The sequence below is a fragment of the Diadema antillarum genome, unplaced genomic scaffold, assembly GCF_040938485.1.
Source record: "Diadema antillarum isolate AM-2024a unplaced genomic scaffold, OU_Dant_1.0 seq00000876_RagTag, whole genome shotgun sequence".
In the NCBI taxonomy this organism is placed as follows: domain Eukaryota; kingdom Metazoa; phylum Echinodermata; class Echinoidea; order Diadematoida; family Diadematidae; genus Diadema; species Diadema antillarum.
Genome location: NW_027271740.1, coordinates 1,082,252 through 1,095,374, shown reverse-complemented (window position 1 = coordinate 1,095,374; position 13,123 = coordinate 1,082,252). Strand labels below are relative to the sequence as shown.

General features: G+C 38.1%; 1 protein-coding gene across 1 annotated transcript; it reads left to right on the top strand.

Annotated features, from left to right (window-relative positions):
• The first annotated feature begins 184 nt into the window (after nt 1-184).
• On the top strand, nt 185-11,865 carry LOC139740738 (dynein axonemal assembly factor 10-like). Its single transcript, XM_071651305.1, has 9 exons — nt 185-478; nt 1,003-1,180; nt 2,166-2,266; nt 3,914-4,044; nt 4,956-5,057; nt 5,985-6,100; nt 7,500-7,634; nt 10,361-10,458; nt 11,658-11,865. Exons 2-9 carry the CDS (start codon nt 1,007-1,009, stop codon nt 11,863-11,865), a joined length of 1,065 nt encoding a protein of 354 aa, XP_071507406.1. The 5' UTR covers nt 185-478; nt 1,003-1,006.
• Nucleotides 11,866-13,123: the final 1,258 nt, after the last annotated feature.

Here is a 13,123-nt window from a genome sequence, read left to right as displayed (position 1 = left end):
GCAATGCCATATGCGGTAGGTAATCGAGTAAATGGATATCAGCGAAAAATGAACACCGGCCGTTTCGAACTGTACTAAATATACGAGCTATGCGCTAGTAGATAGAGCGACCGTCCGGTAACCAGGTTCACACCGTACAAAGACGACGACGACAATCACCACCATCACACCACCAAGACTTTGTATATAGATTCTTCCTCCGGCATCGAGTCAGCTCATCTCGAGATCGAGCATCCTGCTATTTCCCCTGGCATTTTATGCACTGTGGGCCACCTGGCGCTGGAACTATATCTTGCAGTCCTTGCAGATACGGCTCTACATACCCGTACAGCAGGTGCCCGCTGCCACCATACGGCCAGCTACTAGCCGGCTGCTCCAGCCTGGGGTACCGCTTGTGCATGGATGCGCGTAGACCCGTAGTCCGACCGACCAGAGACGCCGTGTGACGTAACCACAGGGAGCGACTAGACTGAGCTGTGTATATTTTATCATTAGTTTGGATGCACGATGCTGGGTGGATTGTCTGATAGACATGTGTTAACTTGAATCTGTGGAGAAAGAGCTACTCATATAGTTTTAAAGAATTAAATTTACATAAAACCTCTAAAATTACTCTAACGTTAACGTTACTTAGACGCTCAAAATCAAATCAAATGCGTACATTGAATAACATTGGCAACTTTTTTTTTTGTCAAATAGCAATCATAACAACTAACTCTAGCGGTAGTTAAACTACGTACGGTTAGTGATCTAACTGGTAAGTGACGTAGATATTCTCGAGTCTGATTTCATTTTGAAAGTGGTGGGCCCTATGGCCCTAATGTACGTTGGGGCTGTAGCTAGATTCCAAACAAGCAAGAGTAGCTTTGAGTAAGACCTTTTTAATTTTTGGCTTGAAGTTTAAAGCTATAAACAACCAACGCAACAAACACGACAACAAAGGTGTGTCATCTATATTTAGCTTTTGTATTTTTGTAATGTAAGAAGAACTCGGATTCTCAGCAGAATGGATAAGCCACAAATCATCCTCCATGCAAGTAAATCTCTGAACATCACACTGTTTGATGTGAAGTGGATTCCAAGGAGTGCTCGTTTTGTTGTCCTGGGATGCTACCCCAGACAGACTGGTGCACTTCAAATCTATGAACTGGATCAGGGAGATGTGAAATTAACCAAAGAGGTAAAGAATTCCCCTTTTCTTTTTGTTTGTTTATTTTTTTGATTTGAGGATAAAAATCAGAAATAGATATATTAAGTATTGATTTTGGATGATACAAATGCTTTTAATACATGACATCACATTTAATCCAGTTAAAATTACTTGGCTTTTGTCTATGGTAGGCATACAATCTACATCACATGCATGCAGTTAAAGGGATCATTATTTCCTAATAAAGTGTGGGACCCACATTTTATTATGATCGTTTTGTTTTACTTTGTTTTTGGATGTTTCAGCTATTCCAAACCCGATTTTTATCAAATAAACTTTAAATTCCTCTTAAAATGGTATGCTCTGTACTATTTCATAAAGTGTTTTCTTGGTATCTCGCAAAAAAAAAAAAAAGTTAAAGGCCAATTTTTATCTCCACCGATACTGTACCATCCCTTTAAACTGACTGATGTAAACAGATAAGCAAAAAAAAAGAGTGTGTAACGTTTAGAGTAAAGAGAGATACACTTATCGGATAAAAGACCGATCCATGATTATGTACCGCCCTGCAGTAATGTAATGAATGTACTATGACATCGCATGGACTGACCAAATTGTAACGTTTTGCAGTTGTGAAATCATCAGCCATACACATGTGTGTATTTTGATGATATTTTTGTGCACAAACCAATGGTTGAGTAGGATAACATTTCCTTTTCCAATAATACCTGTACCAGTATTTTATTGCATTTACATTTCCATAAATTTCATATTCATTTTATGTCTGAGTGAAATGATACTACACGTTACTATTTTTATTCTGTCTTCTGGACTTTTGTGTAGATTTGCACATAGTATGGAATTACAGTAAAAATAAAGATAAGGTACTGAGTGTAAGGTATTATGTCATTAACTATCTACAGATGACAGTTTACCAATGTGGGATGAAAATAGAAAGGAAATTTACTATTTGTTGACACATGTCTTAATTTTTTTTTTTTTTACTAATCTCCAGGTTGAGAAGCCTGAATCAATAAAATGTGGAACCTTTGGTGCTGCCAGCCTGAAGCAACGTCATTTTGCTACAGGGGATTTCAAAGGCAATATGAGAATATGGTAAGACAAAGATGACCTAAATATCATTGGTACAAAGTCCAATTTGGTATTCAACATCACAGCCATGAAATAGATTATAGCAAGGAGTTTCCAAATTGTCTGGATATATTATTTTTTTTAGGCCAGCAATATTGACTAGCAGTCCCTCTCTTGTTCATGGTAAGATCTGACCAGCTCTCATCCCTCCTAATTAATACACCAAATGACTGTCAGGAAAAGAGTTCATCACACCATGCAGACCTCAAACCACAATATGCTGGGAATACTGTATGACCAAAATGTAGAGGAGAGAATACTTTCCCTTTATGATTACAAATATGTGTATAATGTTCTTCTGATATCTGCACTTTTTGTTTCTCTGGAATGAATGTATGATTTGATTTTCATTTCATTTCATTTTATTTCTGCATTCCTTTTTCATACAGGAATATAACAGGAAGCTAATTGAACAAAGTTTCTGAGTAATATTTGAACAGTGAATTACATTGTACATGGGCATTTGTTGATGGTTGACATTCACATAGATAAAACTGTTTTTCTTGATGGTACAAAGAGGATTACATTCAAGTGTCTACTCATTATAAGAAAATAAGATTTCACATATCAGCTGTGCAAAGAGACAAATTGAACAAATCTAGGACTAATAGTAATGCAGGAGACCATTATCATAAGTGCATGCTTGACAAGGATCACGGCCTCGTCATGGATATTACTCAAGAATGAATATATATTACTCTTAGAAGGTTTGCTATGCCCAATGGTTTTCAACATCAAGTATTCATGTCAAGCTACTTTATGATGTTGTTGCTCACAGACTCTGCCACCACAAAGATGCCACATGTTGTAAAATTAACTCTAAGAGTCTATAGGATGCAAAGTTTCAAACAGTGAGCTAGTGCTACAAATTGCCAGTGTGAAGTGTATAGAACACTTTGTAAGTTCACTTTATCTGAGATTTGATGGACTTTCAATGGCCATTTTGTTTTATTCATCCCAGCCTCATTCGTATCATTACGTTCTACCCCCAACCCAACCCATCAAAACGAACCCAGGACAACAAACTAGCTATTCTTCAAGGGTCACCCTTTTTTATCACTTAGCCAAACTCAGCAATCCTTCCTTTTGCTCACATACTGCAGAATGGCTAAGCCCAAATTTTGTGGCAGCATTTACTGGTTAAAGAGTTCATTCATCTAAATAATCCCACATGAAAAAAACAACAACAACACACAAATAAACAAATGTTTATTATGATGTTTATTCATTTCCAGTGTATATAACTATCCACCATCTCAGCAAATGAACCAATGTTAACTCCAGTTATCTGAGATCTCATCTCCATTGCAAATTCTTATTACCAGTTATGCATGAAACTCCCATGTAGCTGAGCAATTATTGAAATCCATGGCTGAATGTTTTTTTATGATCTGAAATGGGCTACAGAGGAGGCTAAACAGATGTGATACCAGTTCTCATATATAAGTTTTACTTGACCAGTTGCACATATCTGTTCTACATGACTGACTTAAAACCAGCAGTGTTAGCAGTATGAGCAATGAATTGAAACCACATTGCAGATGGATCCTGCCCTTCTTTAGACATTCACACATAGTGAAATGATGCATTTTTGTGATCTTCACTTCACAGGGATTTAGAGGACCTGCAAAGACCAGTTTACTCTGTGATTGGACACAAAGAAATCATTAACTGCATTGATGGTGTAGGTGGTCTAGGTGTGGGAGAAGGAGCACCTGAGATTGCCACAGGAAGCAGAGATGGTATGAGTAATAGTGATGAAGATATTAATGATAATGATAATAATAATGATGATGATAATAATAATGATAATGATAATAATAATAATAAAATGATAATAATAGTAATAGTCATAATAAAATATAGTGCCTTTTGCCACTCAGTCTAAGTGCTCAAAGGACATGAAAAATCTCTCACACAGCATAAAAGAGAGAAAGAAAGAAAGAAGAAATTTAGTTAGTAACTAATCATATGCTGTATGAAATAAGGTGTGTTTTCATTTTGCACAGGTAAATTTTCACGCTTGGCCGGGTATGATGAGTTTTGAGAGTTTTTAATCCTGCGGATTCAAGGCATTAAGTACTGGAAAATAAGGCAAAGAAACATAACCGCATGTTATTATTTTCACGCTAGTTTCTGGTTTGAACGAAATGCATGAAAAATTCCAATACCACAAAAATTTCCACTTTTATAGTAGTACAAATTCAATAAGGAAGCTTGTTCCAGAGAGAGGATCCTGCATGAACCAAAAACCTGTCACCCCACATGGTTTTTGTTTTGGGAACAATGAGGCCAGTGTATACAAGAATGGAGTGATCATGCTGGAGTGTGCTGATGAAACAGAGAAGTATTATACTGTGGGGCAAGATCTCATTATAAAGCCTATCAAAGATGACTTAAAAAGGCCTTAGCTTAGCTGTTGTAATTTCTTTGCTATTGTTTATGTAATTAGAGCATTGCTGGACATTAGCACTTGTCTATACTTGCCTGGGGCATGTAAAATTCTACTGTTTGTCTGTTTGGCAAGTGAAAATATAGCAATGCTGAAACTTACTTGCCCAATCAGGCATGTAAAATTTTGATTTTGATATAAAAGTCAGAATCTCTTCAAGTCAATATATTGAATGCTATTTACCACCATATTCTGCCATAGGCTCTGTGAAGATCTGGGACCCAAGACAGAAGGACAAGCCTGTAGCATGTATGGAACCAGCTGAAGGGGAAAGCAAGAGAGACTGTTGGGCTGTGGCTTTTGGTCAGTCCATTTAATCAATTGTCATTTGTTGCAGTGTGGGATTATGTTACTGTTAGCTGTCAATATCCATCTTACACTTTAGATATTGTATGTGTCTCCTTTTTGACCAAAAAAAAAAAAAATCCAGACAATGTCATGTTTGTGTAAAGCCTTACAATCGTGGCGAGTGGTTTGTGCGGCACGGAGACGAACGCAACACGCTGCCTCCCCCGTTCTGTATCAATAGTGTTGGCTCAATGGGTCAGCGAACAACGCTGGGTCTCAAAACCACCTGACCCAAATTGGCTGTCCGAGCCACGCGAGCTTCCGAATGGACACACACTCACAGTGCACATGCACATGAAGAGAGGCCAAAAGAGCCACACGTCTTCTGGCCTCTCTCCTTCAATCACCACAGCTCGCGGTCACAATGTTTGTGTATGATGCATACACACACACACACACACATACACGTCTCAGTAGCAGCACTGTCCCACACGTTTATGGATGTCGCACTGCAGTCTGGCATTGCGCAATTGCATGCACAAATTTCTTTCGTTCGGGAGTTTACGTACCATTAGGGGTTACAATCGTCCGACTTTAAAGATTTGAGTGATCTTGTAGTTTGATTGTGCCAATTTTTATGAGAATTAATATAACATACAACATCAAAATTATTGTTCATCCAGCAATCACATGTCTGTGTTACATATCCAGTTACCATAGAATTGACTTGTGAATAAAGATCAAAGCAATAATGAATGGACAAATGATCAATAAGTGATGAAAGTCAAATGCAATATAATGTTATTTACAGTGTTGAATTGATATTCATATTTTCCTAGATCAATAGAATGTTTTAATCAAGCTGTATATTCATGATGTCTGTAGATGGTATCATGGTCATAGGTTATGAAATGAAACTCCCAAAGCTTGTCTTTCTTGTAGGACATGCACACAATGATGAAGACCGCTGTGTGGCAGCTGGCTACGACAATGGAGACATCAAGCTCTTTGATCTTCGCAACATGTCACTGAGATGGGAGACCAATATCAAGAATGGGGTTAGTTTGTCCTTATACTTGTTTCTTTGTTTGTTTGCAGGCTGTCAGCACAAAAAGAGTATAGTTGAATCTTTTAGAGCGCCTTATTTTTTCTCTGCCTTACTATAAATATGAAAGACTTTGACACTGATTTTGATACTGTTCAAGCCTCGAGTTCCAGGATCAAACATTCATTAGGATTAATGAGTTAAAATTCATGAATGTGTGATACCAATCCATGTTCAAGTTTACTGTAAAAAAGTCGAAAATTAGAATGAACAGAGTGCATTAAGTTACATTAAAATCGGGTCTAAATTAGAAAACAAAGAATTATGGATTTTAATGTTTCATATGATTGCAACTTAACTGGGCTATTTGAGACCAAATTTTTACGGGGGGGGGGGGGGGTCAATTTGAACCCCCCTTCAGATCTCGGCCGCCGATCACATGATCACCGCGAAATTTTGCCTAAAGATAGAGCCGGATGTCAACTACAAGATTACATGGTCATACAATAGAAAAATATTGGCTTTCTATTTTTGATAAATTAATCATGCAAATTCATGCATGAAATCATATTTTCACTTATAACTCCATTAAAAAGACTGAAGGATTGCTAAATTTCTGTGTCAGAATTCCTCAAGGCACATCAAACAATTTTCTTGTAAAAAATAGCACAATCAAAATCAATTTCTTTTGTTTTTTGTTGTTTTGTTAATTTCTTATGTCTTTTGTTGTTTTTTCGACCTTTTGTTTTCTATTGTTTTTTGCCAAAATTTGTTGCAGGCACTTTTTCAAGTTTATCTACACTAGAATTGATTAATTTCAATGGTTAAAAGTTGAAATAATCTAATTTATATCAATTTAACCAAAAAACACAATTTGCATTGGATTTGCACATGATATCATGAATTTGAGCCGTTTTCGGGTTGACATGCATATGCAAAACATTACGTAGCTTCAGAACGGTGTACCAGGACGTCGCAAATTTGGTCTCAAAATATGTGGGAGACTTCAATGAAAAAAGTCATGAAACGACGCGGCAATATCTTTGCGCGTTGTGGAATTGTGGCGCGAAATGTTGAGGGGGGGTCAGTTTGACCCCCCCAGTTAGAATAGGGTTAATGTGAAACTAAAACATGCCACAACAATCTAAAGTCTGTTTTTACTAAAATTTCCAGTGTCTGTTAGTATGACTTTATTCTATCCATTGCCTTTTTCAGTATAGCTTACTCAATATCAAGCCACTACAGTTTGTAGAAACCTTTTGACTGAGAGTCCACACTGTGTGAACTGCAAGGTACTTATGATAGTAATCTCACTGACTGAAGACTTGCCATTTGAAATATTGTGCAACAAGCTTCCATGTTCATGCTTCAGTGTTGACAGTAATGCCTTTCACTCTACGATTTTGGAACAGGTTTGTGGCCTGGAGTTTGACAGAAAAGACATCATTATGAACAAACTGGTTGCTACCACACTTGAAGGAAAGTACCATTTGTTTGACGTTAGGACACAACATCCGAAAACAGGCTTTGCTTCTCTCAGCGAAAAGGTAATTTGTCAGTCTGGGGCTGGCAAAAATTTGTTTTTAAGATAACAATTCTCAGGTTGAAATCAGTTGTGTCAAGTCATACTGTCATAACAGAAAGTGATTAAGATATAACTTTCAATGTAATTATTATAAAACTAGATATATCGCTATGGCGACTGATATGCCTCCGCCATAATGCATGGTTCTCCTAATAGGTGTATAGTACAATGTCTTGACAATGTGTGATGACAGTTTCACACAATTGGCAAAATATTAAAATGACAGGTTTGACACAAATGTGCTGAATGTTCACTTTCCTAGAACTAGGTTCAATTGGATGAATGATTAAAATGTCAGAGTGCAGGTATTTGGGGAACTGATGATTTTTACTTGACTTTTGACCCTTTTATAAGTTTATGCATTGAGTAATTTTCAAGGCATTGAGAAAAAGTATAATTTCAGTATCAAATGGGAAAATAGTATTATCTAAACCTTTCGTTTGACCTTTGACCTCACAGTTCCACATAGAATCACTGTTAGGTAGAACATGCATAAATATGTAAGTTTCATGATGATACCTTGAGTTACTTTCGAGATATGGAGGAAAAAGTGCAATTTAGCACTTTCACTTGACCTTTTACCTTTTGACCTTTGACCTTTTGGCAAGAAACTTCCCCAAAAATATATATTGGGTAATACATGCCATACATCAAGTTAAAAAAAAAAACACCTTCAGGCATATTGCATTTTAAGGAAAGTAGTGATATTTTGAGGCGTTGACCTTGACCTTTGACCCCTGACCTTTGACCCATGACCCCCAACTTCCCTAGATAATCACTGCCCATCGGTACAAGCATATATACTAAGTTCCATGAAGATACCTTGAACCATTTGCGAGATATGGAGAAAAACATGAAATTTCAATTTTTTTTTCACAAAATAACCTGTGACCTTTGACCTTTGACCCTGTGACCCTAAAATCCACACAAAGTATTATCCCCCAAGGATATACCCTCATACCAAGTTTGATGTAAAACCACCACACGGTTCTTGAGATATCGACAAAAACAAAACGGGACGGACGGACGGACGGACGACCCGAAAACATAATGCCTCCGGCCACTTCGTTGCAGAGGCATAAAAAAGTCCATAGCGTTGTATAATGGGGCAACAAATGGTGAATATACTGGTAGAGTGTGAGCATTATTATTCCAACCATGTATGCTCGGCCAACTCTATGAAACCAGGGTCCCGTTTCATAAAACTTTTGAACAGTGACAACTGCCACATTTCTATGACAAATTTGCTCTTAGCCAATCAGATGCAAGGATTTCAGTAGCTTAAAACAACTAAGACAACTTCTCATTGATAAGTTTTATGAAACAGGGTCCAGGTGAACCAAAGTAAGTTTGTTGTAGAGACAACATCATGTATTTGTATACATGGGCACCATGCCCCACTTAGAGACCCTAGGAGTCCCAGAACCCCCCAAAAATATATTGTCAAATTTGTCAGCAAACTTGGCAGGTGTTGTTGCTAGGGTAGTGGATAATATATTTGTACAAATGGACATTATTTGTATTTGTACAAATCATGATAATGGCAGGCTTCTATATAATCAGAAATGCCCTGAGTAAATACATTAGTGAGTGTCCTTTCAAATTTGTTTGTGGCAAATCCAGGAGACGGGAACTAAATCTTTTGGCCAGTTTGCACATTTTTAATGTGTTTTTTAAAGATAATAAAAAGTTTTGGTACCTCAAAAGCTTCCCTGAATTTCCTTGTCTTGGTTTGTGTTTCGGGTTAAAGTACGTTGTCTGTGAGAAGTACTCGCCCCAAAGTGCTCTTATGTCTTAGTAATCATGCAATAATGGTTTCGTACCAGAGCCGACGCTGTACAGCGTCGATAAATATTGTACGAAACCACTGACTGCGACCAGCAGCATGCAGCCCATTGTACGCATAGCTAACTGCGACCAGCAGCCCCATACGCAGAGCGTAATGGGGCTTCGCATTGTAGCATTCAGGATCATGACAGAATTAGTATCGCGGGTAAATGTCAACTTAAAATCCAAAAATTTCTTCGATTTGAAGACTTACCAATTAAGTTGAAGTATTGAAAACAGTTAATTGCATGATTACTAAGACATGAGAGCACTTTGGGGCGAGTAAGTCTCACAGTGTTAGTTACATGAAAGGTACTTGAACCTGAAACACAAACTAAGACAAGGAAATTCAAGGACACTTTTGAGGTACCAAAACTTTTTATTATCTTTAAATATGCCCCCCCCCCCTCCTCAAAACACCCCAAGTTTGCTCCAATCTTCTTAGGTACTGTATACGCCAAATATTTCGTGAGGTTTTTATTATCACGAATTTCGCTAGTCAGGTGCTATTCACAAAATTAAAGACACACGAATATATTGACTTCGTCGTTCAGAATTTAAACACTCGTGAAATTGTCGGGAATTCCCGATTCGCGAAAATTTAGACTTGCGAAATATATGGCGTATACAGTAATAGTCTGCAAGAATACGTGGGTGGTGAATTTTCAATACCCAGGTGAGTGCTAGACCCCTGGGTCTCTTGCTCTTTCTTGAAGCTGACATGTGCTCTCAGATTCAAAGAGTGCAATGGAGAGAAACTTAAGAAAGAGGTTGAATTATTTGCCTAATTTATTGTTATTGCTCCATGACCCTCACTACATAGTTGACCACTTTACTTCTTTCCGTTGTTGGTTCATTCAGGCACACAAGTCTACCATCTGGAATGCACGCCACCTTCCACAGAACAGGGATGTCTTCATGACCACAGGGGGTTCAGGCACTGTGAACCTGTGGAAATAGTGAGTTTCATAGCTTTGTACAGCATTGTCACATCAAATTCATAAAGGTTGACATTCATCTAAAAATGTAAGTTATGTAATTGCACAAGAAACATTGAATGGCACATATCATTTCATAGTCCCATACATTGATTGATGAGAAAATTGTGATTGCCAGGAACAAGTACAGTTGAACCTCTCGTATCCGGACAAGTCGGGACCGGGGCTCATCCGGATAAGGGATGTGGCCGGATACGGGAGACTCAATGCTTTATACATGTACATATACAATACACATGTACTGATGTAGCCCATTGTAGTACCACATGTAGTAATGTGTATACTGCAACCTTTTCATTGTTACATTTGGGGATGTTTCGGGATGTTGAAATGTCTGAAGGTAAGCAATTTGGAAGGAAATTTGATGCAATGTATGTTAATCATATTGGAAGTAATATGTAATTCATGTGTGTTTGGGTAGGAGTTCTCAAGGAGTTGGGAATCCCCCTTTCTTCCCGTAATTATTTAAAAAAAATCACGGCGAGATTGCGTCCGGATAATAGAGAGATCCGGATAAAGGGAGGCCGGATAATAGAGGTTCAACTGTACTGCTTAAATGAGGATAAAACTGCAGATACCCCACATTCTAATAGGATCCCCAGAAAATGGAGATATATGTGTGATATGCATGCATGTATTTTCTTGACGTTGTTTTTCACATTTGTGAATAATTCCATGTACTGTAAAAGTGGATATTTTCACGAGACTGATTTATCGCGCTTGGCCAGATAAGAAGATTTTCGCGTGTTTTTTAATTCCGCGGAATCATGACATCAGTAACTGGAACATGTGGCACACAAAAATATTCGCGTGCTTTTATTTTCGCGCTATCTTCTGGTTGCGCGAAATGCGCGAAAATTTCAACACCACGAAAATGTCCACTTTTACAGTAACTCTGTAGCAATAACATGGATAGTCATGCACAGCTTTTGTGTATGCACACTGAGAAAGGGACATTGTTGTGTGCATGTGTGTGAATAGCATGTCTATGCTTTTTACACATTGAATAGGCCTAAGCTTATGAGGAAATCCATGCACATGGCACTACACTCTTACACTGTAGAAAGTTCTTTGCATGGTTCCAGCAATTTGTCCATGCACCCCAATTCTTGAAAAGTGTGAAGCTTTATCCTAAAATTGTTTCCTCTTCCCTCATCTAGTGAGTATCCAACAACACGGGTTACAAAGGACTCCAATGGTGTAGACATGGGTGTGGTTGGATCCGTCTCTCTGCTGCAGAATGCCACACTCTCCACTCAACCAATAGGAAGTTTTGACTGGAGTCCAGACAAGGCAGGACTAGCAGTCTGCTCTTCCTTTGATCAGCAGGTCCGAGTGCTCATTGTCACCAAACTCAGTACATTATGATGACACCAGGGATCATCATAGGATTGTACCAATATGACTGTTTCATGAAAGAGACCCCTATCTGTATGAAGTGGTGACAGACATTTCAGGATAGTCAATGTCCTTGGACTAGGTTTCCCTTTGATAACAGCAGCTCCAGTTGACCGCCTGGAAGCCGTTCTGTTTATCTCATCTTAAACTTTGCATGTAGTGTAATAATGCAGTGATGAAAGATGTCTCATTTACGTCTCATGTAACATTTGAATGAAGGCTGTTATTTGTAGTCAAGTGTTGTGTGGACCTCAAATTATAGAGCTACAAAAGTATTTTGTGTCCTTTTGGAAATTCCCTGTAGCACCATCCATGTATATATTACACCCTGTTTCATCCTTCAATCTGCCGTCCAACTTACAAATACATTGAGCAAGTTTGCAGAGATATGGATAGAGAGTGAAATTATTGTTGATAGGCTATGATTTATAAAATTTTCACCATGACACATGAAGTGATGTTTGAGTGTATTCTACACATAAGAAAGAAACAAACAAATTCAGCTTGCATGGTAGCTTATTTGAAAAGACTAATTGACATGTGTACCGCGTGGAAGTTTTGTCATGGCTTCTTTCTTGTGTGCCTTTCTCCACAATAGCGAGAATACGTTTCTGTAGTACAAACCAATGCCGTGGCAGGACTGCACCGGTCACCTTGTGACTACAGTGGAAACTCGATATAACGAGATGGTCGGGACCGAGTCATTTTCCTCGTTATAGCCGATATCTCGTTATATCAGTAGGCATAAAAGAGGGCATAACATAAAGACATTAATTTGCACATGTGGGACTACCCATCATATTTCAATCAATACTGTGATAACTTGATATTGTGTGTGAGGGAATTACTCACCTTTATGGGTAAGAAGATGTTTTTCACCAAGGAAATCCAATATCAAGAATGTGTTTCTTATTAATTGTAGATGTTTGAATTTGTAAATTTATATAGCTTGCGATTGTATCAAGATCGTCAGTGGATTGGTATGTGGTTATCTTATGGGTGTGTGTTGTATGGAAAGCTTGAATATGGTCTGCACAATGCTGTGTGTGTATATGACACATTCTGTATGCATTATGACTGCGTGTGTGTGAAGATGGGGAATTCCCTACGTAGAAGGCCAATCACAGCATCAGATTGCCTCACACCTGCTAAACGTCATGATGATGTCATGTATACATATGGCCGTCCCACCACATTTTCTGCATGTATCAGTGTGCGCGCACACACA